Source organism: Phycomyces blakesleeanus (assembly GCF_001638985.1).
Source record: "Phycomyces blakesleeanus NRRL 1555(-) unplaced genomic scaffold PHYBLscaffold_10, whole genome shotgun sequence".
NCBI classification, from domain to species: Eukaryota; Fungi; Mucoromycota; class Mucoromycetes; order Mucorales; family Phycomycetaceae; genus Phycomyces; species Phycomyces blakesleeanus.
Genome location: NW_017265143.1, coordinates 552,512 through 575,885, shown reverse-complemented (window position 1 = coordinate 575,885; position 23,374 = coordinate 552,512). Strand labels below are relative to the sequence as shown.

The 23,374-nt window shown below is 37.0% G+C and overlaps 7 protein-coding genes across 7 annotated transcripts; 2 read left to right on the top strand and 5 right to left on the bottom strand.

Moving 5' to 3' along the window:
• Window positions 1-2,771: 2,771 nt before the first annotated feature.
• On the top strand, window positions 2,772-3,560 carry PHYBLDRAFT_168178 (hypothetical protein; the record flags this gene model as incomplete). Its single annotated transcript, XM_018435815.1, has 1 exon — window positions 2,772-3,560. One exon carries the CDS (start codon window positions 2,772-2,774, stop codon window positions 3,558-3,560), a length of 789 nt encoding a protein of 262 aa, XP_018291783.1.
• A 405-nt stretch (window positions 3,561-3,965) lies between these two features.
• Window positions 3,966-5,435, bottom strand: PHYBLDRAFT_145212 (hypothetical protein; the record flags this gene model as incomplete). The annotated part of the gene is made up of 9 exons (XM_018431389.1): window positions 3,966-4,192; window positions 4,249-4,359; window positions 4,417-4,461; window positions 4,573-4,671; window positions 4,724-4,820; window positions 4,951-5,135; window positions 5,197-5,235; window positions 5,294-5,339; window positions 5,415-5,435. The coding sequence occupies 9 exons, from the start codon at window positions 5,433-5,435 to the stop codon at window positions 3,966-3,968; spliced, it is 870 nt and encodes a 289-aa protein (XP_018291782.1).
• Window positions 5,436-5,590: 155 nt separating this feature from the next.
• PHYBLDRAFT_112479 (hypothetical protein) lies at window positions 5,591-5,809 on the bottom strand (the record flags this gene model as incomplete). Its single annotated transcript, XM_018428290.1, has 1 exon — window positions 5,591-5,809. A coding segment is annotated over one exon (219 nt), but the record flags the coding sequence as incomplete, so codon positions are not given.
• Window positions 5,810-6,058: 249 nt separating this feature from the next.
• PHYBLDRAFT_145211 (hypothetical protein) lies at window positions 6,059-8,043 on the top strand (the record flags this gene model as incomplete). Its single annotated transcript, XM_018431388.1, has 9 exons — window positions 6,059-6,137; window positions 6,243-6,287; window positions 6,362-6,453; window positions 6,534-6,802; window positions 6,881-6,892; window positions 6,994-7,258; window positions 7,444-7,484; window positions 7,551-7,789; window positions 7,874-8,043. 9 exons carry the CDS (start codon window positions 6,059-6,061, stop codon window positions 8,041-8,043), a joined length of 1,212 nt encoding a protein of 403 aa, XP_018291780.1.
• A 137-nt stretch (window positions 8,044-8,180) lies between these two features.
• PHYBLDRAFT_186906 (hypothetical protein) lies at window positions 8,181-10,662 on the bottom strand. Its single transcript, XM_018439299.1, has 4 exons — window positions 10,612-10,662; window positions 10,442-10,549; window positions 10,318-10,373; window positions 8,181-10,257 (listed from the first exon to the last, which is right to left on the bottom strand). The coding sequence occupies exons 1-4, from the start codon at window positions 10,655-10,657 to the stop codon at window positions 8,356-8,358; spliced, it is 2,112 nt and encodes a 703-aa protein (XP_018291779.1). The 5' UTR covers window positions 10,658-10,662; the 3' UTR covers window positions 8,181-8,355.
• Window positions 10,663-15,474: 4,812 nt separating this feature from the next.
• Window positions 15,475-16,617, bottom strand: PHYBLDRAFT_55942 (hypothetical protein). Its single transcript, XM_018440204.1, has 4 exons — window positions 16,393-16,617; window positions 16,131-16,333; window positions 15,905-16,056; window positions 15,475-15,824 (listed from the first exon to the last, which is right to left on the bottom strand). Exons 1-4 carry the CDS (start codon window positions 16,543-16,545, stop codon window positions 15,529-15,531), a joined length of 804 nt encoding a protein of 267 aa, XP_018291778.1. The 5' UTR covers window positions 16,546-16,617; the 3' UTR covers window positions 15,475-15,528.
• A 459-nt stretch (window positions 16,618-17,076) lies between these two features.
• On the bottom strand, window positions 17,077-18,100 carry PHYBLDRAFT_64694 (hypothetical protein; the record flags this gene model as incomplete). The annotated part of the gene is made up of 3 exons (XM_018441339.1): window positions 17,077-17,428; window positions 17,869-17,908; window positions 18,034-18,100. The coding sequence occupies 3 exons, from the start codon at window positions 18,098-18,100 to the stop codon at window positions 17,077-17,079; spliced, it is 459 nt and encodes a 152-aa protein (XP_018291777.1).
• Between the last annotated feature and the right edge of the window lie 5,274 nt (window positions 18,101-23,374).

The window sequence follows — 23,374 nt, the reverse complement described above, 5'->3', positions numbered from 1 at the left end:
TAAGACTACATCAGGATCGTTCGTGCATAGCCGATGCCATGTCTCTTCAGAGTCTTGTATTAGCCCCGAAGGATTAGTAACTTGGCTTACTTGAAATCACATATGTTACAATGTAAATAAATTATGGGGCACAAGTGAACCATGATCTATTATCAATTGGGGGGTTGTCTTTTGAATTAACAATACATATGTCTTGTCATTTAACATCATCATCATTCACGCTTTTATACTTGAGCTCTCATTTGATCACCACTCACACAATATGACATTTAGCCCTTGTGTAAAACATTATTGAGGGATTTACACTACAATCAATACAGCCTAAATAATTAAAAAAAAATGTCAACGTAAATAGTCCAATACTAAAGCTTTGCATAATAAACTCTTAATACTTATAATAATCTTTAACAATTCTTGTAGAGTAGAAACTATTACTTTCAAGTGAAAATAAAGAACAGGATGCATAATCATTGGATTCTTTTTTTATTTATTTATTTATTAAGAAGCCTACTTCCTATGCCATTATAGGCTTCCAAAGGAAGGTCCAAGCTTTCCCTTCCTCGCATTTATGCTCGGGCCTTATCTCTGATAATGCTGATCTAGAATAATTTGATGTTATGTTAGAGAATTCCGGATAACAAGGTACTGGTGGTGTGGTAGCACGTTGTTTGTCCTTGTCTTGGTATGATACTTTGCTTTTAGTTGACTTGGATGGCTGGTGATTGTAGTTAATTTTCCTTTCGAGTCCTTTTTTTTCGGTTTGTAAATTGAGGCACATTAGAGTTTCAGTTGGAGAAGGTTAATGCGGCCTCTTGCACCCAGAACATATTTGTTCTTTCTTAATTCATCGTTTTCTTCTGGGTCTTTTAGTGGTTGTGCTTTAAAGGTAAGTTTTGAAATCGCTAATTTTAGATAGACGACGTTTCCTGGTAGGGCACGTCATCTTCTGGTGGCAGACGACATTTTGATTCTCCTGGACCACAGGTTATGCTCACCTTTCTACAATATCTAGCTCTGGTGTCATTGTATGACTCAATACCTTTGAAGGAAATGACAAGGAGCTTTGCTTATGGCTTTTCAATGACAAATTGTGAGCCACTTTCTGACAATATAGACATTATACGCGTAACAAGCCCAATTGATAGTAAGCTATCCAACAAGATTGTGTCACACTTTAATAACAACAGCACCTTATAATCTTCTGCACAATTGCCTATTTATACAATATATTTGAGACTAATACTCATTTTTTATAGCCACATTTAAATTTAAAGCGCAGACGTCTATTGATATAGTGCACTTTTTTTCAGGACACGCTGTTTTGCCCTGAAGGATTAGAGAAAGACATCTGGCCCTGGGCGAGTAGTTAAAATTAATTAGTAGATAGAAATGTCGTCCCCGTAGGATTACTGCTTCGAAAGACTAGACTTTGCACATTAGGAATCTCGGATAACACCGTATAATTTTCTTTAAAACATTTAACTTTCTTTTTGTATTGTCATTCTCTGATTTATTAGTGAGCCTCTACGCTGCAACATTAAGAACTTTAACCAAATATATCATTTTGTAAGGTTCCATGTTTTAGCTCCAACGCGTCTGTATACCGTCAGAATGTGTGATATTTTACTGATCAGGCATGTTTATTTACTAAACTTTAGAACGTAAAATCATATTATTAGTGTAATCCAACGTTTGTTACTTTTTGCCATAAAACTGTAATAACTGGTTTAATTCTCTAGACATTAAAGTCAAAGGCTGTTGATTATTATTGATATAATCAATATGCTTGCGTAAATGAAGATAAAAACAAACAGCCCATGTTTGGGTAATAAGAACTTCTTTGAGTTTACTTCAAACCATATTTCTTTCTTGCTTTCAAGCTTTTAACATCATTAGTTTAACAGCTTAGAATATCAAGAAATTATTGGCTGAAATTTTATATGATTTTGAGACACACTTTTCCTTTTTTTTTTAAAAAAAAAAAAAAAGAACATAATCTCCGTCTAAATTGGTTTCATATGATGTGTCCAAGGTTCCTATTTAACCGCGTAGGCTGGCAAACATCATTAATCGATTGACACTTCACTCCGTGAGCCACCATTAGAGTGCATCCTTATGAAACATCTCTATCACTTTCTTATTTTATTTCTTTAAAAATAATTACCTGATTCCCAACTATTTAACAAATCTGCTCTTATAATGTAACAATTGGCAATAGCTTGTCATTATATGATATAAATTGGCCCTGTACGATATCATCTTTGGATGAGTAAAAAAAAAGAAATGTGAAAAAATCTTTATCAATTGACACCCCCATGTATGCGGTCTAGTCCGCGTCAATGCTCGCCCATCCATCATGTCTCACGTAGGATAGTAGAGCAGAACACATTCGCAGAAGGTTTGGAAAGAAGGTGCAGATCTTCAAGGTGTCTTGGCAAACCCGAACGTTTAGATTTGTACATGTGCATCTTATAACGAATCGTATTCGTGGACTTTCTCTATAGTACCTTTTGGTCTCATGTTTGACAACATCTTATCCGCACGTACACAGTACCTTGATTTACTAGAGGCTTGACTAGCCTCCAATAATAAGAAGTCCTCATATAGTCTGTCCCCATGTCAACCGCCAATATTAATTCTAAGAGCTGCGTATAAATAGATTGCTTTATTTTATTCTTTGGTATCTCTCTTTCTTTACACTCATTTAAAAATCCAAAAAATAAATAAATCAAACAATCAATCAAAATTTCACCAGTTGGCTTTTAATACAAATGTACTCTGACTACAGCTATAAGAATGACAGCGAATTCGACAATATTGCTCAGAATTATTACCGACAGCAGTTGTCTGCTTATCTGGGGCGTAAGAATGCACAGGCTGCCGCAGAACAGTTGGACGCAGAAGATACAAGAATACGCAGAGTAAATTTCTCGACGGAATCTCCAATAGTCCATATCTACGAGCAGGATACTGGGTATTACGATCTAACTGGACACACTCCTCTAATCGAATCAACCAAACTGGTCCAGATTTCCAAAGACGACTCATCCGAGGACTCGTTATTTAAGTGTCTCAAAGAAAGAATGCCATTGGCCCAAGCCGAGCGTATTATGTCAGCAAGAAATAACTGGCTAAACCGATACAATGAGCAGCAAGTCGTCACAGAATCGACATCTTTAGACGATCATCTCCCAGTCATATTGATCCCTACCGGAAAGCTGCCCATAAAAGAGAGAACAAAAGGCGGACGGAAGAAGCAGCTTGAAAAGGGACTGAAGAAGGAGTTCAAGAGAAAAGTAAAGCTAGAGCTGATAAAAGAGCTAGAAAAAGAGTGCAATAAGGAACTCGATGACGATGCCAAGAAAAGCCTAAAAAAGAAAATCAAGAAAGAGTTCAACGAAAATAAAGCACCTGCAAAAGATCTGATTTATGACACAAAGGCCGAACATTACACCAAGGAAATCAAAGAAATCAAAGAGGTCATAGAGATCAAAGAAGAAAAGCCAGTCCAGAAAGGCCTGTTTAGCTTTTTAAATCTTCGGTGTCTCAGTAGCCACTGATTCAAATTCTATGGCTGCTTTATCTTTAATTATTATGAATATGCTCTGTAAGATACCAAAGAAACCTATGACTTATCATACTACTATCCTTATTATTATCCTGTAAATACAAATATACCCTTTAATACTGTCATTTGTTTATTCTAATATATATATGTTATAACCATGTGGGCTAGACTACAACGCTGCTATAAATTTAGTACTCTCACAAGAGCATAAATCATAATTTTACTGAGAAGTTTACTGTTTGGTTCGATATTGAAATGTTGGTCGAGCCAAAAGACATTTATTTTTATTTTTATTGTAATTATTATATATTGCCTAATTGTGTCATTTTAACCGATATTTACAAAGCAATTGGTTTAATGGCATATGATGTATACTTCCAAGAAGAACTCTGTCGTATTAAATTTCATTCCGAGTCTCATCTTTTGTAGCCTCTGTCTTTAATTGAAGACTACTGTGAAGTACTGTGTAAAAGGCACGCAGATTGTCCGTCCGGAACACGATCTGCTTTTGTAGACGTTCAGGAAGAATAGAGATGAGGCCAGCATCCTTCCGTTCGTTTAATTGCGGCTCATAATGCATTCCTTGCTTGGTATCAGATGGCTGAGTCAATTTAAATTGGATTTCTAATATACATTTGATGAGCTTATAGATTTGCATGCTATTATACACGTGTTCTTACTGCCAGTGCTTCCTTCCTGTCGACATGTGTAGGTTATTCCGGTATTAGAGGTCTTGACATCCGTAAATATTAAGCCAGTCAAACTCTTGTACATTTCAATAAATGGATCCTCTACAATAAAGAAGTCGATTAGAATACACGTTAGGTATTATAGTGTAGTGTGCTCACTTGAATCTTTCAGTTTCTTGTCATGTTCCTTTCCAAGCATTTCAACTATCCACAAACAGATGTGTAAATAACAATAGATTCTTCTTCGTCTTCTTTTGTGGGTACTGGTGTTAAGTAAATTGGGAAACAAAATTTCTTATAGTTGGGCTCTTTTACCTGTCTTTCGAGTCTCTAATAACTCTTTCTCCAACTCTTCGATTCTAGCTGATTTTTCATCATTCATGGCTTGCATGTGCTTGATTATATCATCAGTAGCTACACACATAGATAATAAGATCTCACTTCAACACCCTTTGGAATATCTCACATTCAGTGCGCGCTGCTAATATTTCTTCAAATTCTTTAAACCTTTCTTCAGGCTCTGTATATCTCAATGCAACTAAATCCTCAAAGTTTTTCTCTGTCTATATATACATATACATATATACATATATTTGAAATAAGCTTGTATTTCTTATAATATATAGATGTCTTTTTTTCTCCAAAACTAAAATAAAATTCATATATATATATATATATATAATGTATATAAACACTTGCTTTCATGAGTTGTTGACGTAAAAGTCGAGTCTCTTCTGATGCACCTTGGCTGGGTCTTACAGTACGGGGAGGACTAGGTTGTCTAGGAACAATTTCGCTTACTGTATCATCATCCAAATCTGTTTCTATTCGCTCTTCAGGTCTAAAGATTGCATTTCGCTTATAGATCTTTGCAGCGACTGAAGATTATTCATAAGTTCCTTTCTTTTCTTGTAATGAGTCTCTAATGTTATCTCCTACATGAGTTTCTAGGCATATTTGGTCTGCCATTAACGTTGTCTGGCATCAATAAATTTCAGTCATTCAATATTGTAATGAGTTAAAGACATTGACATACATGGATAAGTTTCATTTGATGGATGTGCATAACGCATGGCTGATTTCTATGAATTATAATAATATACCAGACCTATTAATAAATGAGGTCCATAATATATATATAAAGAAGATATGGACACCTTGGCCGATGTTGATTCCATTATTATTCTTAAATGTGTTCAATAAACTTCTTTAATCTTTAGACCTTTATCGTAATTCTTAAAACAAAAAATAAAATAAAAAAATCACATTGCAAATATAGAAATGGGGCGTGACTTTTTTCTTATTATTAAAAAAACGGCATTTTGCTCAAAGCCTACTTTAAGAAAACAATATCTTCCATAATGGGGATGTACACTTTTAGGCAGCTGCACACAGGTACACAGGCACACAGGCACACAGGCACACAAGCATACAAGCATACAAGCATACAAGCATACAAGCATACAAGCTTACAAGTACAAATACAGCCACAAACACAAGCATAAGCATAAACACAAGAAAAGACACACGTCTTTGCTTTATTTTTTGGAGGCTTGTTTTTATTATTATTATTTGATCTTCTTTATTAGTCAAATCAATCTAACCTTGATAACCTTGACCTTGTGGGTTTTATTTATTTATTTTTAATTTCATAGTGCCAAGCTCGTAACAAACCAACAATGACGTTTTGCGACGAGTGGGTCTTAAAATGGAAACAGCGGACTTTCTTATTGTTCATCATTCTCAAATCATTGATTCCTGCCCTTTTTTACCGTTTGGTTTACTTGGTTCTTCTTTTGCGATGGCGAATGCTGGTATCTCAATGTCATCTCGCCTAGGAGCAACTTGTGCAGGCATCATTCTGCCAATAGTTACATTAGGTCTTCTTATATATACTTGGTATATATATGTATTCCGTGTCTGTGGTGAGTTGCTTACCAACTTCAAGTCCCAGGAACACAGTTTTTGACATTCAACCTATCCAGTCAGTCTATTACTCAAGAATCTCTCTCATTCAGTTGCTGAAGCAGGTAGAAAGAAAAATTAGCACAGACAATGTATACAACAAAATCCGAATGACATTCTAACAGTTTGGCATCTTTAGTCGTCTTTATTGTCATTGCCTCTTTACTGTGGTTTTTTAGTCTCTTCTCTTATTTAAGAGTATTATTTAGTCAGCCTGGGCAGCCTGTTAATGTAAAGACACATACAGACTACATAAACAAACCAACCCCACAAAAAAAATAACTAGAAGGTCAACCCCAAAATCTCCATAGAAACGGCCTAGCTCTCCCAGGGAAACACCCCCTTTGGAAGACACCAAGACCCCTTTACGACTACCAATATACTACTACTCTCCTAGTCTATATGATCCCGAAACGCTACAGGCTAGAATCTCGGACAACAGAACGCCTACACAATTTCCTATCGTCTCTATATCATACGCAGACGGTAATCAAAGATACTGCGATGTATGTCATTGTATTAAACCAGACCGATCGCACCACTGTAAGGATTGTAACGCATGTATATTAAAGATGGATCAGTAAGTTTATATTTGTGTTTGTGTTTGTGTTTAAATTAAATCCATACATGTTTCTTACTGTAAACTTTTAAACATTAGTCATTGTCCTTGGTAAGTTGATATCAAATGTTAGATTTTCAACTGCAGACTACAGACTACAGACTTTTTTTTAAAAAAAAAAGAGATTCGCTTCTCATTGTTTCTTTGTGTAGGGTCAGTGGCTGCGTCGGTCTAGGGAATTACAAGTTCTTTTACCTCTTTGTGGTCTACACATGTCTCTACTCCCTCTGGGTTGCTGTAACTGCTACGCCACTTGTTGTAGATGCAGTAAACCACAAGGTAGGCTTAGTCACTCTAGAGATGTGTTGGAAGGCGTACAAGTGGTATTTGGTTACACTTGTAACCGTGTTTATGAATCTGTGCGAGAATATCTGGTACAGATATTGGAGATCTCCATTCACAGGTGTCGCGAGATTGGTGCGTATCATAGCACTGAACTTGCAACAATGAAACAGAAGATAAAGAGAAAATGAAAATGAAAATGAAAATGAAAATTTGGGGTGATGTTGGACGTGGTGTAATATAGAAAGAGAAAGAGAAAGAAAAGAAGCTATCTCTGAAGTATGGTAAGGTTTACTTATTGACGTTTTACGATTTTCTAGGGACTTGGACTTGATGCCCAATGGGTTGTTTTATTGTTTATGTATGTGAGAATATCAAGACAAGCAAATGATCTCATATAGGCTTTTGTTTGTTTACTTGCGCATAGTGCATTTATGTTTGGTCTTGTTCTTCTCGGTTTCTCATTTGTTCATACGACCTACATATTGAATAACAAGACAACTATAGAGCACCTTTCTAGTCGGAAACAAGATGTCCGTGTAGATTTTGATGGGAGCGGAATGAACTTTGAAGTTGTGGATGTTCATCACAGAGAGCTACTTTATGATATCGGAAAACTTAACAATTGGAAAATTGTGATGGGTAAATCCCCTTTGGGTTGGCCTGGTAAGGAGAGAAAATATATAAGCCTATCAAGTGGTAGAAACATCAATATTTATTGTGATTTTCTTTTCGTTTGTATCTTAACAGTGCCTCTTTACCGAGGGGCAAGAGAAGGATATACCTTTCCATTTGGTCCAAACGCTTATAAAAAGGTGGTTGGCTTGGCGGAAACCCAGCGCAAAGCAAGAATAGCCGCATTAGAAGCCCCACGTGTGGAACCTTTAAATATGGAGACGATGTCTGGTCCTTCCAATTAATTGTTAGATAAAATCAACGTTATTATTATTATTATATATAAAACCATCAACTGTAAATAAATAGACAGCCAATGTCCAATCATACACTTTAAATAAACCTTACAAGCATTCAAAACAATAACATGTATATATTTTTTAAAGACTTTTTTTTTTCCTTAATATTTTGGTTGATTTATTTGTGATATTTGATATTTTACAATTTATTTGAAAATGATGGTTTTGTTTCGAATGGCATAAAAGCAAAGGAAGAATGGGATATATGATACAAGAAATAAGGGAGGGGGGTAAGTGAAAATAAATAAAAAAAGTTATTTAAAATCTCAAATCCCAATCAATCTTGGGACCCAACTTGGGAAGAACCTCAACAATTGTGTGCATGTCCTTGTCACCTCTTCCAGACAAGCAAATAACAATATCCTGATCCTTGGGCAGTTGGCTGGCCAATTTGTAAGCGGCATAGATAGCATGGGAAGTCTCAAGAGCGGGAATCACACCCTCAAGCTGTGTCATCTTGCGGAAACCAAGAAGTGCGTTGGCATCGTCAGCCACAACATATTCAGCTCTGCCGGAATCCTTCAAGTGGGCATGTTCAGGACCAACACCGGGATAATCAAGACCAGCACTGACAGAGTGAGTGTTGAGGATTTGACCCTTCTTATCCTGCAATAAGTAGGTTCTTGTGCCGTGGAAAACACCAGGGGAACCCTTTGTCAGGGTAGCAGAGTGGAACTCGGAGTCAATGCCATCACCACCAGCCTCAACACCAACAATGCGGACAGTAGGGTCATTGATAAAGGGATGGAACATACCAATGGCGTTTGAGCCACCACCAACACAGGCAACAACAGCATCAGGAAGCTTTCCGGCCTTCTCCAACATCTGAGAGCGGGTCTCTCTACCGATCACAGACTGGAACTCACGTACAATCATGGGGAAAGGATGAGGACCGATTGCGGAGCCGACAAGGTAGTGAGTAGTATCGACATTGGTAACCCAGTCACGCATAGCTTCGTTAATAGCATCCTTGAGAGTTCTGGAACCATCCTTGACAGGAACAACAGTGGCTCCCAACATACGCATACGGAACACATTCAAACCCTGACGACGACAATCCTCTTCACCCATATAAATAACACACTCCATGTTGAACTTGGCGCAGACTGTGGCAGTGGCGACACCATGCTGACCAGCACCGGTCTCGGCAATAATACGTTTCTTGCCCAAACGCTTGGCAAGCAAGATTTGTCCAACAGCGTTGTTGATCTTGTGGGAACCAGTGTGGTTAAGATCTTCACGCTTCAACCAAATTTTGGCACCACCGGCATCCTCAGTGAGACGGTTGGCGAACTGGAGCTGGGAGGGACGGGACATGTAATCATAGTAAGACTCGAACTCGGCACGGAAGCTAGGGTCAGCCAAGGCTTCGATAAAGACATGCTCGAGCTGGGAAAGACAGGATACGAGAGCTTCGGGTACATATGCACCGCCAAACTGGCCATATCGGGTTTCAAGCTCGTAAAAGTTCTTGATAGGGTTGTCTTGCTTAAGAATGATACCCTTCCCAGCAACATCGTTGATCTCAATATCGGCCTGGGGGCTCTTTGTGCTGGCAGCCAATTCAGCAGGCTTACGGCCGCACACCTCAGCGGCGTACTGCTCGACGACCTTGGCAACGTCTTCGTTCTTTTCAAATGCTTCTTTAACAAGGGTAATGAAGCGGGAACCGATAACTACACCCTCGACATGGGAGCCAACAAGCTCAAAGTGGCTGCGGGTAGATACACCAAAACCGACGGCGAGAGGGATCTGAGTGTGCTTCTTGATCTTCTTGATCATGGCAGGGAGCTCGGTGTTGACCTCGGTGGTGGCGCCAGTGACACCCATACGCGAGACAACATACATGAAAGAGTCAGCCATGGTGGCGAGGAGGGCAATACGATCCTCGGTGGTGGAGGGTGCGATGAGGGGAACGAGCGAGAGACCGTTGCTTACACAGATGTTTCTAAATTCGTGGGACTCCTCCGGGGGAAGATCGACGAGAATGTAACCGTTGACGCCTGCCTCAGTGCAGTCCTTAACCAACTTCTCCTCTCCGTAGGCAAGAACGGGATTGTAGTAACCCATGAAGACAATAGGGAGATGGAATCCACGAGCGCGTGCCTCGCGTACTAATTCAAGACAGAGGACGATATCGGTGTTATGCTTGAGTGCAATCTGAGACAAATACGTGAGTTCGTTTGATTACTTTGAGGAAAATAAATGCGGGATACTTACAGCGTTGGCATTTTGGATTGTAGGACCATCAGCCAAAGGGTCAGTGAAGGGAATGCCTATGAGAAAAAAAAGTTTGTTAGTTAATATTTATTTTATACACCTTCCCTAATCCAAGATATCTTACCCAACTCGAGGACATCAACACCACCTCTCTGCATGGCAAGCATGATTTCGATGGTGTGCTTAGGAGTGGGGAAACCAGCAGTCAAGAAAGCGACGAAGGCTGGGCGGTCTAATAGAGAATTGGTATTAGACAACGGCTTATGTCTCATTATCAATAATAACAAGACTTACTCTGAGCCTTTGCATTTTGGAAGGCCTGGCGAAGTTTAGAAGACATATTTAGGAAAGAATAGAGATAGCTGGATAATAGACGGTGTTGAGTTGTCTTTATATATGGTCTTGAAAATATACTTCTGTGACTGCTTTGATCGCATTTAAATCCTTTTGACCGAGTAGTCTGTGACGCATTGTCAGTAACCCGATTTGTATAGTATTAGATTGGCCAAAACTTATCAACCATACACCTGCCATGCTTTTTTTTCCCATCGTACAACCTAATTTTCCAGTAGTATAGCTATATCATTCTTGGATAATTCTTGAAGATGTAGTAAATAAATGTATATATCACTATATGTGTGAATGCACCCAACATCCATACCGGCCAACTTAACAGAATACCAACTAAATATGAATCATTGTTGATTTAATTTTAGAAAATAAAGAATATATTCATGGTCTAATGATAATAGTAATAAATATCCAGTTTCTGGGTATATCAAAGGTAGAAGATCTTTAGACTATGTAAGTATAGCAGAAACTACCTTTTTTTTTCACTTGTACTACCCAGACGCTTTGTTATCGCTTGGTCATTTACCAAAGGGATCAAGTAGTAATAATAATAATACTCTATAAACGCGTCCTTTGTCTTATTTCCCTTTATTTCCTTTATTTCTAACAAGGTGTCTAGAACTATAAATATCAAATTGATTTCTTTGTATGTGTCTTATGTGTACCTCATAATTTATCTGCATATATGTTTCATTGAAGCAAGATTCTCCTTCAGTGCGCGTGAGATTCGGGTTTGCAAGGATCGGAAATTCAAGTCTTTTGCCGCCTCTTCTCTATTGGATCGCATTATCTCCATCGTTCTTCAAAGCAAAAGGTTCGTGGGGGTTTTACTCCAAGAATCTTTCGGGATATTAACTGGAACATCCTTTTATTTTATTATTTTATTTTTGTTTTAATAAGGTTTAAGCTTACTTATCAAGTACGACATTCATAAGAAGATCAACTTGAAGATGTGCCTTTACTTAAAATTATTGCAGTAACTCCTTTGTCCCGAATAGCTATATGCGTACAATAATTACACCTAAAGTACTCGATAGCTTGATTAATATGCTATCATCTTTACTCACTCTAGCCCTGTGACATGTAAAATATGTAAAACCAAAAGTGAGAATTAGCAATTTAAACTACCCCTGACTATTTTCATCTGCAATTATTTTATGTCGCAGTGTATGCTTGCTAGAATAAATAAATAAAAAGACAATCAATTGCGAAATATTAATATAAATAATATAGAGACAACCATCAGCTACAGACAATGTATTTATTAAGGAGTTATCCCTATATATATATATATATATTGAAACAAATATATGTTTTCTAAAAAACATAATGGTTCTAAAGCAAAACTGTGGCTTGTGACTTGAAAACGAGCAAACCGACGGATCGGTGCTCCAAAATAAAAATAAAAAGCACTTCTTTACCATGAGCGCAACCAATAATTCCAAGGAACTAGCTGACCAAATAAGCCAGTGGTCAGCGCGTATTGGAGAGCGCCAATTGCAACTTGAAGCAGAAGCTCAACAATGGAAATCTTTTAAAGAGGATTACGATGCATTGGAGAATCAGCTCAAAACATTCCCCGACGAGACCACTCGTAGTGCCATGGTAAGTGGTTAACAATAAGATAAGGCTTTTTTTGTTTTGTTTTTTTTTCATCAATGAATAAGTATATTTTTTCTTGTAGATCTAAATTTTTATTTTTTTGCAACTATCGTTAGATTCCAATGGGAAAACTGGCCTTTATGCCCGGAAAATTTATTCATACAAACGAAATAATGGTCCTTTTGGGTGACCAATATTATGTAGAACGGTCGGCTAAACAGGCGATTTCTATAGTTCGGCGTAGAAAGGAAGGTAATATAACTTTAAACCAGTTTCTTGTAATTTTTATACTTAAAATAGTATGTTTTCATCTCTTTAGCTGTTGAGGAAAACTATAGGCTAATAGAGGCACAGTTAAATGCGATAAAATCAAAATCGGATAGTAATATTGGTGTTTTCCCATCGGATACAAATGAGGTATTTAGCTTAAATATATCTAGAAACTCTTTAGTATATTAATGCTTTAAAACAACATTCTTTATAAATTAAGTTGAATGAAGAAGGATTACCTATTATGGAGATTCGTGAGGAACTGCCACCAAAGGAAGATAAACCTAAGCCAAAGGTAGACAAAGGAAAGGGTAAAGCCATCATGCATAGTACTCCAGCTTCCGATCCAGCTCCAGCCAATGTAGCAAGCACACCAAATAACTCGAACCGTGTAAATGACGACGAGGAAAACAAGGCATTATTTGAGATGCTTCGTAAATTGGAAGAGGAAGAGGAAGAGGAATTAGCGAAAGAGAAAACGCCGGATCAAATTAACCAAGAAATCTTAAGAGAAGAAAAAATCGCGAAACAGAAAGAAAAGCAGGAAAAAGAAGATGAAGAAGATTGGGATAATTATTATGACACCGAGGTTGCCGACAGTATGTTTGATCATTTCGATGATGATGAAGAATACGGCATTGAGGGTGTTGTTGACCACGAGAACTTCACTTACCACGATGATCCAAAAGCAATTTTCCCTGAGGATCTGGAAGAAGAGACACAGGCAGAATTGGCCGATTCACTCCATGTCTTGGAAGACATCCCTGAAGAGCAAACACCAGAAAAAAACGCTGAAAATGAACGAGAAATGGAGGAGTCTACTAGTATAAAGAATGTCGTTGAGAGGTCTCCGGTAGAAAAGCAGGCGATATTGGAACAGCCTGCTGCAGCGCCAAAGAAATTATCAAAGTTCAAATTAGCACGCCAACAAAGGCTAGATGAATCTAAAGAAGGCAGAATTCTTAATGAGGATGAAGGTCTAGAATCTACGCCTGTTGTAGCAACGTCTAGCAAAAAACCATCTAAATTCAAATTAGCACAACAAAAGGGTCGCAAAAATAATGCACCAAAAGAACCAAGCACAAAAAGTGACACACCACCTGTCATTAAAACACAATCCAAACCTATCCAGAAACAACAAAACATTCCTAAAAGAATAGTACAAGAGGAAAATGAAGATGATGAAGATGATGAAGAGATAGCGTTAGAGATGCGTATGCAAATGGCTGCTAGAGAACACCAGGATGAACAAGATGAAAAAGAGTACCTAATGAAAAAAAGGGCTGAACTTGAAGTAAAAAGACATATCCCGGCGGTTGTTCCTGCCAAAGGAAAGAAGTTGTCCAAATTTAAGTTGGCCAGACAACAGGAGAGAGATTCTACACCTAAAACTGCACTTGATTCTGCCCCAACTCCGGTATCTTTACATGTGTCTAACTCTGGAAATGTACCTGAACCAAATCCTGCTGTGGAAAGAGCATCAAAAGAGGTACCCAAACGTAAAGTGACGTGGGATGATGTGACTACGGTACACGAACACGCTCGGGAAGACTCGCCATCAACCCGAATGGGTGAAGGATATACGGAGCCTGTTAAGAAAGGACAATCCCAGGATGCCTTTAAACCTCGACAAAACATCAGATCCCCAGCAGATATTTTTAATGTAATTCGACAAACACAAGCAGCATTAGTTCCTATAGATGAGGATGGTTATCCCGTTCTAGAGAATGAAGCAGAAAATATAGATGAGAACGAGGCAAAGGTGTTGGATATACAAGATCTTATAAACTCTGTGCGTTCGACATCCCAAGTATTATGGAGACCTGCAAGCGTTGGCAATGAAGAGGCCATACCTTTTATTCCATCTACAGATGAACCTATGGAACTTAGTAAAGCCGAACAAGAACCCATAGGGCGTCCTTCGAAAATGGATACAAATACAATGCGTGGTGCAGTTATGGAGAGAGACACAGAGCCTGTAGATATGGATGAACTAGAAGAGGATATGGAAATTCGCGAAGTAAGAACATTATTTGATTATGTATATATTACCATTGATATACTAATAACGGCAATTTGGAATAGATTACAACAAGCTATCACCGCAAACGCCAAGAAATGATGGCAGCAATGGGAAATCTATCGTTTGAATCTAAACCAGAATTTGAAGTCATTGATGAAGAGCTTCCGACACCTCATGGGACCAAGGAAAAGGAAACAAAGGCTGCTCCAAAGAAGATGTCGCGCTTTAAGGCAGCAAGACTTGGCTTGGATAATGAATGATAATCCTTTGGAATTGGCCATATATAAATAGACTGCTACCATATTCTTCCAGACTTTGAATATTGAGATTTGTGGTACATAATAGTATTTTTCTTTCAAATGTCTTTTTTCATATTTTTGTTTACATATATGTCCAAGTATATATTTTTGTGCATAATACTTTTGTCTTTTTCAATCGTTAAATCAAACGAAGTACTATTTAGTGAATTGAGTACGATCCTAATGATATACACCTTCACTAATATCAACTATTTTTTATCTTAGTCTAATACAAAGGGTCATAAATGCTGCCTACCAAAAAAAATACTAAAACAAAACATGCTTTACATGGTCTTTCTGATACACCTTGTATATCTTTTGCACATGGCGCAGTGTATAGATATTGTGTCTAAAACTATATCTATAATATCTGTAAGGCACGCAAAAGTTAGAGAAGATATATAAAAGTCCTAATTCTTAAACAAAAATTAAAGCTATAAAGACTTCTGATGTGCGTGTGTGTGTAGATTTATATATAAGATTTACTATGCTTTTATCATATTGCTACATTGAAAATCAGAGAATTAAATTAGACTCTATTGAATCAAACTTTTTCGACATCCTATCCCAGTTGAGGCATTAGTCATTGCACTACTTTATGAATATACGTACATATTGTGAGATTGATATATTTAACAAAATTCAAAATAATTTAAATTTGATATGTTATTGAATTTGACACTTGTTTGAGGTCAATGAACTCCAGGCCTCTCGAATACTTTCTGTGATAAAGTTTGCTTTTCGATCCTCTGGCATGTGTATTATCTGTGTGAGCCACTTAGAAGTAAACTGCTTGTTATGGTTGCGAATATGACAATCGTTCACAGCTTGGTAAAGTTGTCTCATACACTTCTTTGTGTAGCTGCTTGTCCGGGGGTTTAGTGTGGATACAAACACGATGTTTGGCACGAATGTTCTTCTGGAAAGTTTGTAGATATCACAGATCTGTGCCACAAACCCATCTGTACGTTTCAAGAGCAGCAAGCTGTCAGACAGACACCTTGGAAGGACTTTAACCTTAATGTACACAAATTATGTTTACCTTCAGGATCTAGAACAGCCTCTATGTTTGCCTCAAGTTCATCTTTCTCATCATCTTCAACATGCGTAAACACAATGATTACATAGTTCCAAAAGTCCTTTCCAAGAAGTACGCGAAATAAGTCAAGCATACTTTGAGTATATGCGTCTAATCTATAAAGAAAAACACGTTTACTTAACCTATTTTTGTTTGTTTGTTTGTTTGTTTATTACTATCACTTTCTTACCTAATGTCATGGATACTAAAAACAAGTACAAATGCAGTTACTCCATTTGCTACACTCTTGAAGTATCGAGCCATTTCATGAACAGTCTCTTTATCATGAGCAGAACAATCGCACAAGCCAGGGGTATCTATAAGACGAACACTTTTTATAGCGGGTGCACTCTTCCACTGTCGGATTTCACCCGACACGCTTTGAGTAGTAGCCTAAAAAAACGGTGAGTTTAACTATCATTTCTAGATAAAATAAAATCAAATAAACCTACCGAACCATTCCCGGTCTCAAATACATGCTCACCGGCAATAGCATTTAATAAACTTGACTTTCCTGTCCCTATGATACCAAGTGCTGAGATGACGAGATCTGATGTATCATTAGTTTGGTGGTCTCTAATCGAATCGGAATCAGAGATGGTCATGGTATCTTGAGCTTTTTTTTTTGAGGGGTTAAATCGTTTTACTTTCTACAATTTTCAATATATAGATAAAAGAAATAAACAGACGTTTTATGTAAAAACTAGTTATATACTAAAGTATTTTAAAGATACAAAAAAACAGCTGTGGTGGCATAGACTAAAAAGGATAATACAAGTGCAACGTTGCGCGTAAGCCCAGGTAAGATGCAATAAATCAAAATATTCTCTAGCTGGGCTCAGGAAGCTTACAAAAAGCGACTTTTATTGGTTTTTTTAACAACATATGGTGACACTGTGCGACAGATTGGAGAGCTAAAGGATGTACAATGCGGCTGGTAAATTTTGTCCGTTCTGAAAAAATAAATGGTGATTTCCAAAAAATAAATGTCGGTTATATAAAAAGAAATGGCGCTACCAAGAAAATGGGGGTACTCAGCCAGATTGATCGATCAAATTCTTGTGTGAATCTTAGCCAATGATATCAATTTGTAGTTGAGGACACCAAAAGACAAAAGTACAAAATTCGTACAAAATTCATAGATTTTTATAGCATATATAGAACAACCTTTTGCACATTCTGATTTCTTCTTTGAAGCTATATATGCCTAGACTCTCGAAGAAGCCAAGCGTTCTTTCCTTTGACTCAAGATCTGACAATACATTGTCAACCTTGTGTATGTATTTATTGGCTTTAAGGTTTTTTTCAAGCTCCTTCACGGCAGCCATCTGCTCCAACTTTACGTTAACTTCCTTTTTGATTACTTCTAAAATATTTTTAATAAGCTCGTCTATACTTGCTATAAAGACTCTACCAGTGTTTTTTTTCACGATAAATTCACTGATTTTACGCGATTTCTTCAAGGCATCAATTGTTTGTTGCTTTGTACTATATTTTGGAATGTAAGATGGAGAGAAAGAAGTATTATATGAATTTGTCGCCAATAAATTCTATGATCTATTAAGGAGAAAGATAAAAACAGTATCGTATTGCATATAAAAAAGTAAGGATTCAGCCAATCAGAGAGCCGTACGATTTTCGATCAGAATTTGATTGAAATTTGATCGAAATTTGATCTTTCAAAAAGACGATCAAATTTTGATCGTCGCTATTACAATTGTAATCCAATAATGTTGCGTCCTGAATTTAAAATTTGATCGATCAATCTGACTGAGTACCCTCAATAATAATAATAAAGAAATTGCCTAGCTGTGTCTTTAAATGAATTGGGGTACTAGATTTTTTGGCAAGTAAAAAATATCTTTCTAACTAAAACCATAACCAAAAAACAGTATTTAATAATCCCAAATTTGAAGCTAGATACTTACCATATATTTCGATGAAAGAGAGCAAAAGTATGTAACCTTTCTATTAGTACTTTACATAATTTAATTTTAAAAAACCTACTATCAAAAAGATCAATAGTAATACTAATATCATTAATATCAGAATAAGAAGAAACTTTATGAGTAAAAACAAAAAACAAAACATACTTTTGTCAATGTTACTCTTGACATAATATACTTTATATTTCAAAGAAATAATAATATGAGCTTTCATGCCTGAGGTTTTTGTTATATTCTTAAAAAAATATCTACTTAAACCTCCTTTTTTGGAGTGAGCTATTAGTTATTCAATCGAAGAGAATTTGTAATTCTAATGATACAAACTTATTGCAAATACTTTTTTTTTCCATGTCAGGAATTCTCCAGTCAAGGAAATAGCAGGTGACGGAGTATAAAAACGTCACGTTAAAAGAACAAATATCTACAACGACTCTCTCTTTCATCGTAAAGGCTACCAAAAATAAAATCAGCATGGCAGAGTCTATTTCTTTGGAGGAGACAAAGTAAGACAATACATAAATATAAGCTCAATATATTTCAAAAGCATATTGATCAGTTATATTAATGATTCCTGTACTAGTGCCTTACGACTCAAGCTTGGCTTACCCGTCCTTGGGGAAGAAGCAGAAGACACAATCGATCCCGATCAGGTTGCATACGACAATTTCCAAAAAGTAAAAGAAGATCAAAAAAGAGAAGCAAAGGCTGCAGAAATTAAAGAAAGAATCGAAAAGTAAGGCAAAAACTAAAATGTAATCCCAAGAGATTAATCGATGTCAATGCATTCTCAGATCCAAAAACCGCAAGAAAAATCTCGAAAGACTTCAAGGAAAAGGCCTTGGAGAAGACGATGGCGATGACAGTGCATTAGGATGGATTAGAAAAAGTCGAAAACGTGAAAAGGAATTAGCTGAAAAACGAGCTCGAGAACTAGCAGAAATGGATGAATCTTTTGGAAAGTCTACCTACGACGCTTCTCACCTTAGCGGTCTCAAGATCGGACACGATCTCGAAGAGTTTAATGAAGGAACTGAAATGATCCTGACTCTTAAAGATAGAGGAATTCTCAGTAAAGATGGTGAAGAAGATAATGAAGAAGACGAGTTGACCAATATTCAGGTCGAAGAAAAAGAACGCCTACATAAAAACTTGGATAATAAGAAAAAGAAACCTGGATATAACCCTTATGATGACGAAGAATTTTTGCTGGGTGGAATCAAAAAGAGTGTGTTACCACAATACGAAGATGAAGTAAAGCGACAGGGATTTAGCATTGGAGCTAGCGGCACTGTGGACGTCAACAGGGATGAGGATGCAGGAATGAGTGTGTCCGAAAAATTAAAGGCTCAAACACTTGCTTACGAAAAGACGCAGGAGATTAAAGATTATTATACCCAAGAGGAAGTCAACCTGACATTTAAAAAGCCCAAGAAGAAGAAGAAGAAGACCAGAAGAAGAGTGCAGGAAGATGACGAACCAATTGAAATTCAAACCACAGAAGAGCAAATGGAGGTTAAAGAGAAAGAAGAGCCGAGAAACATCAGCGAAAGCAATTTTGTGGATGACGATGATTTGCAGGAAGCTCTATCGAGAGCTAGAAGAGCAGCCAAAAAACAAAGGCAAAAAACAACTAAAAAGATGACTCCTGAGGAAATTGCTCGTGAAATTGCTCAAAGCCGAGATAATGAAAAGGAAAAAGACGACGAAAACGAAGATCAGGGAGGACTTGTGATATCTCAGACCTCAGAGTTTGTGAATGCGCTCGGTAACATGCCTGCGTTTATCCGTGAACCTCTTCAGAAGGCAGCAGAGAACAACGGCTATGGTAATACCCAAGCTGAGGATGATGTTGCAGACGAAAAGAAAGATGATGACGACGATGAAGAGGACAACGAAGAGAACAATGTTGATAACAATTTCGATGATGATAACGATGACTACATTGAGAAAAAGAAAAATAAAACTGTGAGAAAAGAGGTTTTAATAGAGGCCGAGAGCGAGAGCGAAAATAAAATAGAAGTTGAGGCCGAAACCCAAGAGGATAATTCTGTAATGGAAGAGCCTCTTATCAATCGCGGTTTAGCTTCTACACTTTCTTTACTCAGTCAAAAGGGTTTCATCACAAAACCAACTGAGAGTCAATTGGCAAGAGATCGACAGGCCGCAGAGCAGATTAGATGGCAAAACGAAGCGAAAAAACGAGAGCACCAGCGCGAGCGAGAAAGAGAAAGAGACAAAGAACGAGATAGACTTCACAATCGTGAATCCAACCGAGGACGCGATCACGATCGAGAGAGAGCCAAGGAAAGAGAGCGAGAAAGAGAAAGAGAAAAAGAGATTGAGGAAAAAGAACGACTTCGTGAATTTGAAAAACGAATGACAAACTATAAGCCCAGTGTAAAGCTAGAATACGTTGATGAGCACGGTAGACAGATGAACACAAAAGAGGTAAACTGGACAAAGAATAGAAATCAGAGAACAAGAAATTCTTATAGCTTTAATTCTTGTAGGCTTTCCGGTTTATGTCTCATAAATTCCATGGAAAGACCTCTGGAAAGACCAAGACAGAGAAGCGCCTTCAGAAGATTGAAGAAGAGTTGAAGTTGAATATGATGAGCAGTACCGATACACCTTTGAATCTTGCGAGTGCGCTCTTAGAGCGGCAAAAGAGATCGGGAGCAGCTCATGTTGTGCTTAGTGTTGGTAACAGAGGTGTTGTTCCACCAGAAACCACAAAAATGCAATTAGAACGCCAGGAAGAATCAAAAGATTCCAAAGGGAAGAAGCGTTCTGCAGACATGCAATTAGAACGTCAGGAAGAATCAAAGGATCGCAAAGGGAAGAAGCGTTCTTCAGATCAAAGCGATTACGGAGAAGAGTCTAGGAAAAAACGTTGAGCTTAGTTACTGAAATTTAAGCTATAATAAAAGTGTATAGTCGATTTTCCTTACTTTATACGTCTATATATACATATATTAGTTTTGATAAAAGCAAACATAATCTGCAAAAGATATGTCGAATAAAATCTGCACTTCTTAAAAAAGGCATAATGATGCTTGCAGAGTAATACTATAGGCCTTTGGGCATTCGGATTTGCGGTCTAGTGAGAAAACTAAGTCCCTTAAAAATGAAAAAAAAAACGCATAACACTAACACCACTAGGCTCCAAATTTGATTAAGGTTCGTTAAATTTTTTGTCAAACCTTATTCAAACTTGCGACTACTAATCTTATCTTATTTATCTCTCTAAGCTGACGCTATTTAAACAGCAAAAATATATAGAGAAATATAAGTTTCAAATATTAACTTATATTAGCACTGAGAAAGTTTGATTATACATTTATATACTCATTTTTTCTCTAATTATATATCAAAGATAACTTGGATAAATAGTCTGCAATACAAATTCCAATAATACATAGAAGTTATAAACAACTTACAGTCAAGAGAAGCGAAAAGTTTAGTCAAGGCAATAGCATAAGTTATTATCTGTAATTTTAGTAGTAATATTGTCAAAGATCGTATTTAGGTAATGAGAAGTCTTTCTATGGAACCATTGAAATTTCAAAAAAAAATCTTTATTTAGTTAATATCCTATACAGCTTTGCAAATTTGAGTGCCTGAAGGTGTCCACTATACCTGCGGCGCCAATTTCAATCTTAAAATTATTTTGTTTTTGCTGTGTTAATTGGTTCACTTAATACTCTCTTTCTCTATTTTTCATAGTTGACTTTTGCAATCCGGATTGAGTAAATAAGGAACTCAAGTCTGGGATTGTTTTAGATTTGTGATTTGCTTTTGTAGAGTCATTGTATACTTTTTTGAACTTTCTTATCAGATTATTCATAGCATCTTCATAAGTGATGTATGTCTCGAACCAAGTAGCTATCAGCACATTATAGTGTTCGTCGTTGTTTCGAATCCGTGTAAAGTGGATTTGGATTTGAGTTTCTATAGTAGTTTTCTAAAGGCCACAAAGAAAAGTACTGTTATTCAGATACTTGTATTTAAAACAAATTATGCTTACATTTTAATAAATCCGCCATATTAGTAAACATGAAAAGTTTGCTTGTTTGTTTGTAAGGAGCTTTGTACTCAAGAGAGTTAGTGAACATATATTTCTACGAACTAAAAGATGGCAACATAACTTTTGTTTTGCAATTTCTAAAGTGAATGACGAGAACCCAAGAAAGCACATCCCGTAGCCGTGTCTTTTCAAAGAGGTAGGGAAGATCTTAAGGCTTCTTGGTTTTACTAGGGGGGGGAGTGATTTAAAGCCAAAAAGGAAACAATTGAGAGATAGATCGGACAACATGTAGTGCAGAAAAGATGAGAAGATAGATAAAGAGTAGAGACTGATCGAGGGGGAGGGATGTGCGCTCATTCTCGAGCACCGCGAAAAGACGAGTTTCGATGGGAGAAAAGCGTCATCATATTCTCATTATCATGACCATCACCAAGGCAATGTTATGGGGAACTTGGGTTGGGAGCATATAGAGAGACCGTTACATATTGACTAACTCTTCCCACTATCTTCCCCGACCAGGGTTAGATAAGTGCGAAAGAGCCATGAATATGATCTCTTGAATATTCTGGGGTTAAGTTTTCATTTCAACATCAGTCTCGATGTGTCTAAATAGGTTTAGTGAGCTCTAAATTAGGTATGGTCAATATGAACTTTAAAAAAAAAGTGCACTGCTTTTGCAAAAGTGCAATTTTTTTTAAAATACTTTCACTTTTTTTTTCCTACGGTGATATTTTTGGTGCTTCTATTCCTATTAGGAAATGTGCCTCTGTTTGTATCAGCAAATCAAAGGACGTATATTAATATAAAGATTTATTGTATGCTTTTTGTTAAATTTCAATTGATATATGGATCAAAGAGTTTGATCTTGCCAGCGTTATATATTTTTTCAAGACAGCTTAGCAAGGCTGGAGTATCGTATTCCTCGTGCTCCCACATTACGTTTGAAAATGTCTACTTGTGCCTCGCTCATGAGTTGTACAAGGTCATTGGTGGTGCCAAACGAGCTTTAGCCTATAAATACTGTATGGATTCCCTACTAAAATGCGCATGGTGAATTTTAGTTGTATTTGGTGTTTGGCTGCCTTACAGTATGGTGCAGTATCAACTTTTAATAAACAAGTAAGTGAAAATACGTAGCGAAAGAACAGAGATCAATCGAAGAATTCTGTAGTGTAGCACATATAATGGAAAGCACGAAATATGGTTATTTGTTTTATTCTGTCGGAAACTGAATGGATATTTTGGCATGCAAAACCAAGAGAGAGCGATTGAAAAATAGATAGCGAGAGAGAGAGAGAGAGAGAGAGAGAGAGGGATAGATGTTGAGGTAGAAAGTGAGATGAAAAGGAAGGTCAGATACGACCATGGATAAAAATAACCCAAGAGAATCTCCTTTTTGTATTTATTGTGATTACAATAGACATCTAGTTTCTGAATATGCTTAGCCGGTACGAACCTGAT

What these genes read in the sequence shown, in the direction of transcription:
- PHYBLDRAFT_186906 (XM_018439299.1), bottom strand. Translation starts at nt 10,657, where the DNA reads ATGTCTTCTAAACTTCGCCAGGCCTTCCAAAATGCAAAGGCTCAGA. An exon ending in TGTTGATGTCCTCGAGTTGG is followed by an intron (nt 10,374 to 10,441) that starts GTAAGATATCTT and finishes TTTTTCTCATAG; the next exon opens with GCATTCCCTTCACTGACCCT. An exon ending in CAATCCAAAATGCCAACGCT is followed by an intron (nt 10,258 to 10,317) that starts GTAAGTATCCCG and finishes TATTTGTCTCAG; the next exon opens with ATTGCACTCAAGCATAACAC.
- PHYBLDRAFT_55942 (XM_018440204.1), bottom strand. Translation starts at nt 16,545, where the DNA reads ATGACCATCTCTGATTCCGATTCGATTAGAGACCACCAAACTAATGAT. An exon ending in TTGAGACCGGGAATGGTTCG is followed by an intron (nt 16,334 to 16,392) that starts GTAGGTTTATTT and finishes CCGTTTTTTTAG; the next exon opens with GCTACTACTCAAAGCGTGTC. An exon ending in TTTAGTATCCATGACATTAG is followed by an intron (nt 16,057 to 16,130) that starts GTAAGAAAGTGA and finishes TTTTCTTTATAG; the next exon opens with ATTAGACGCATATACTCAAA.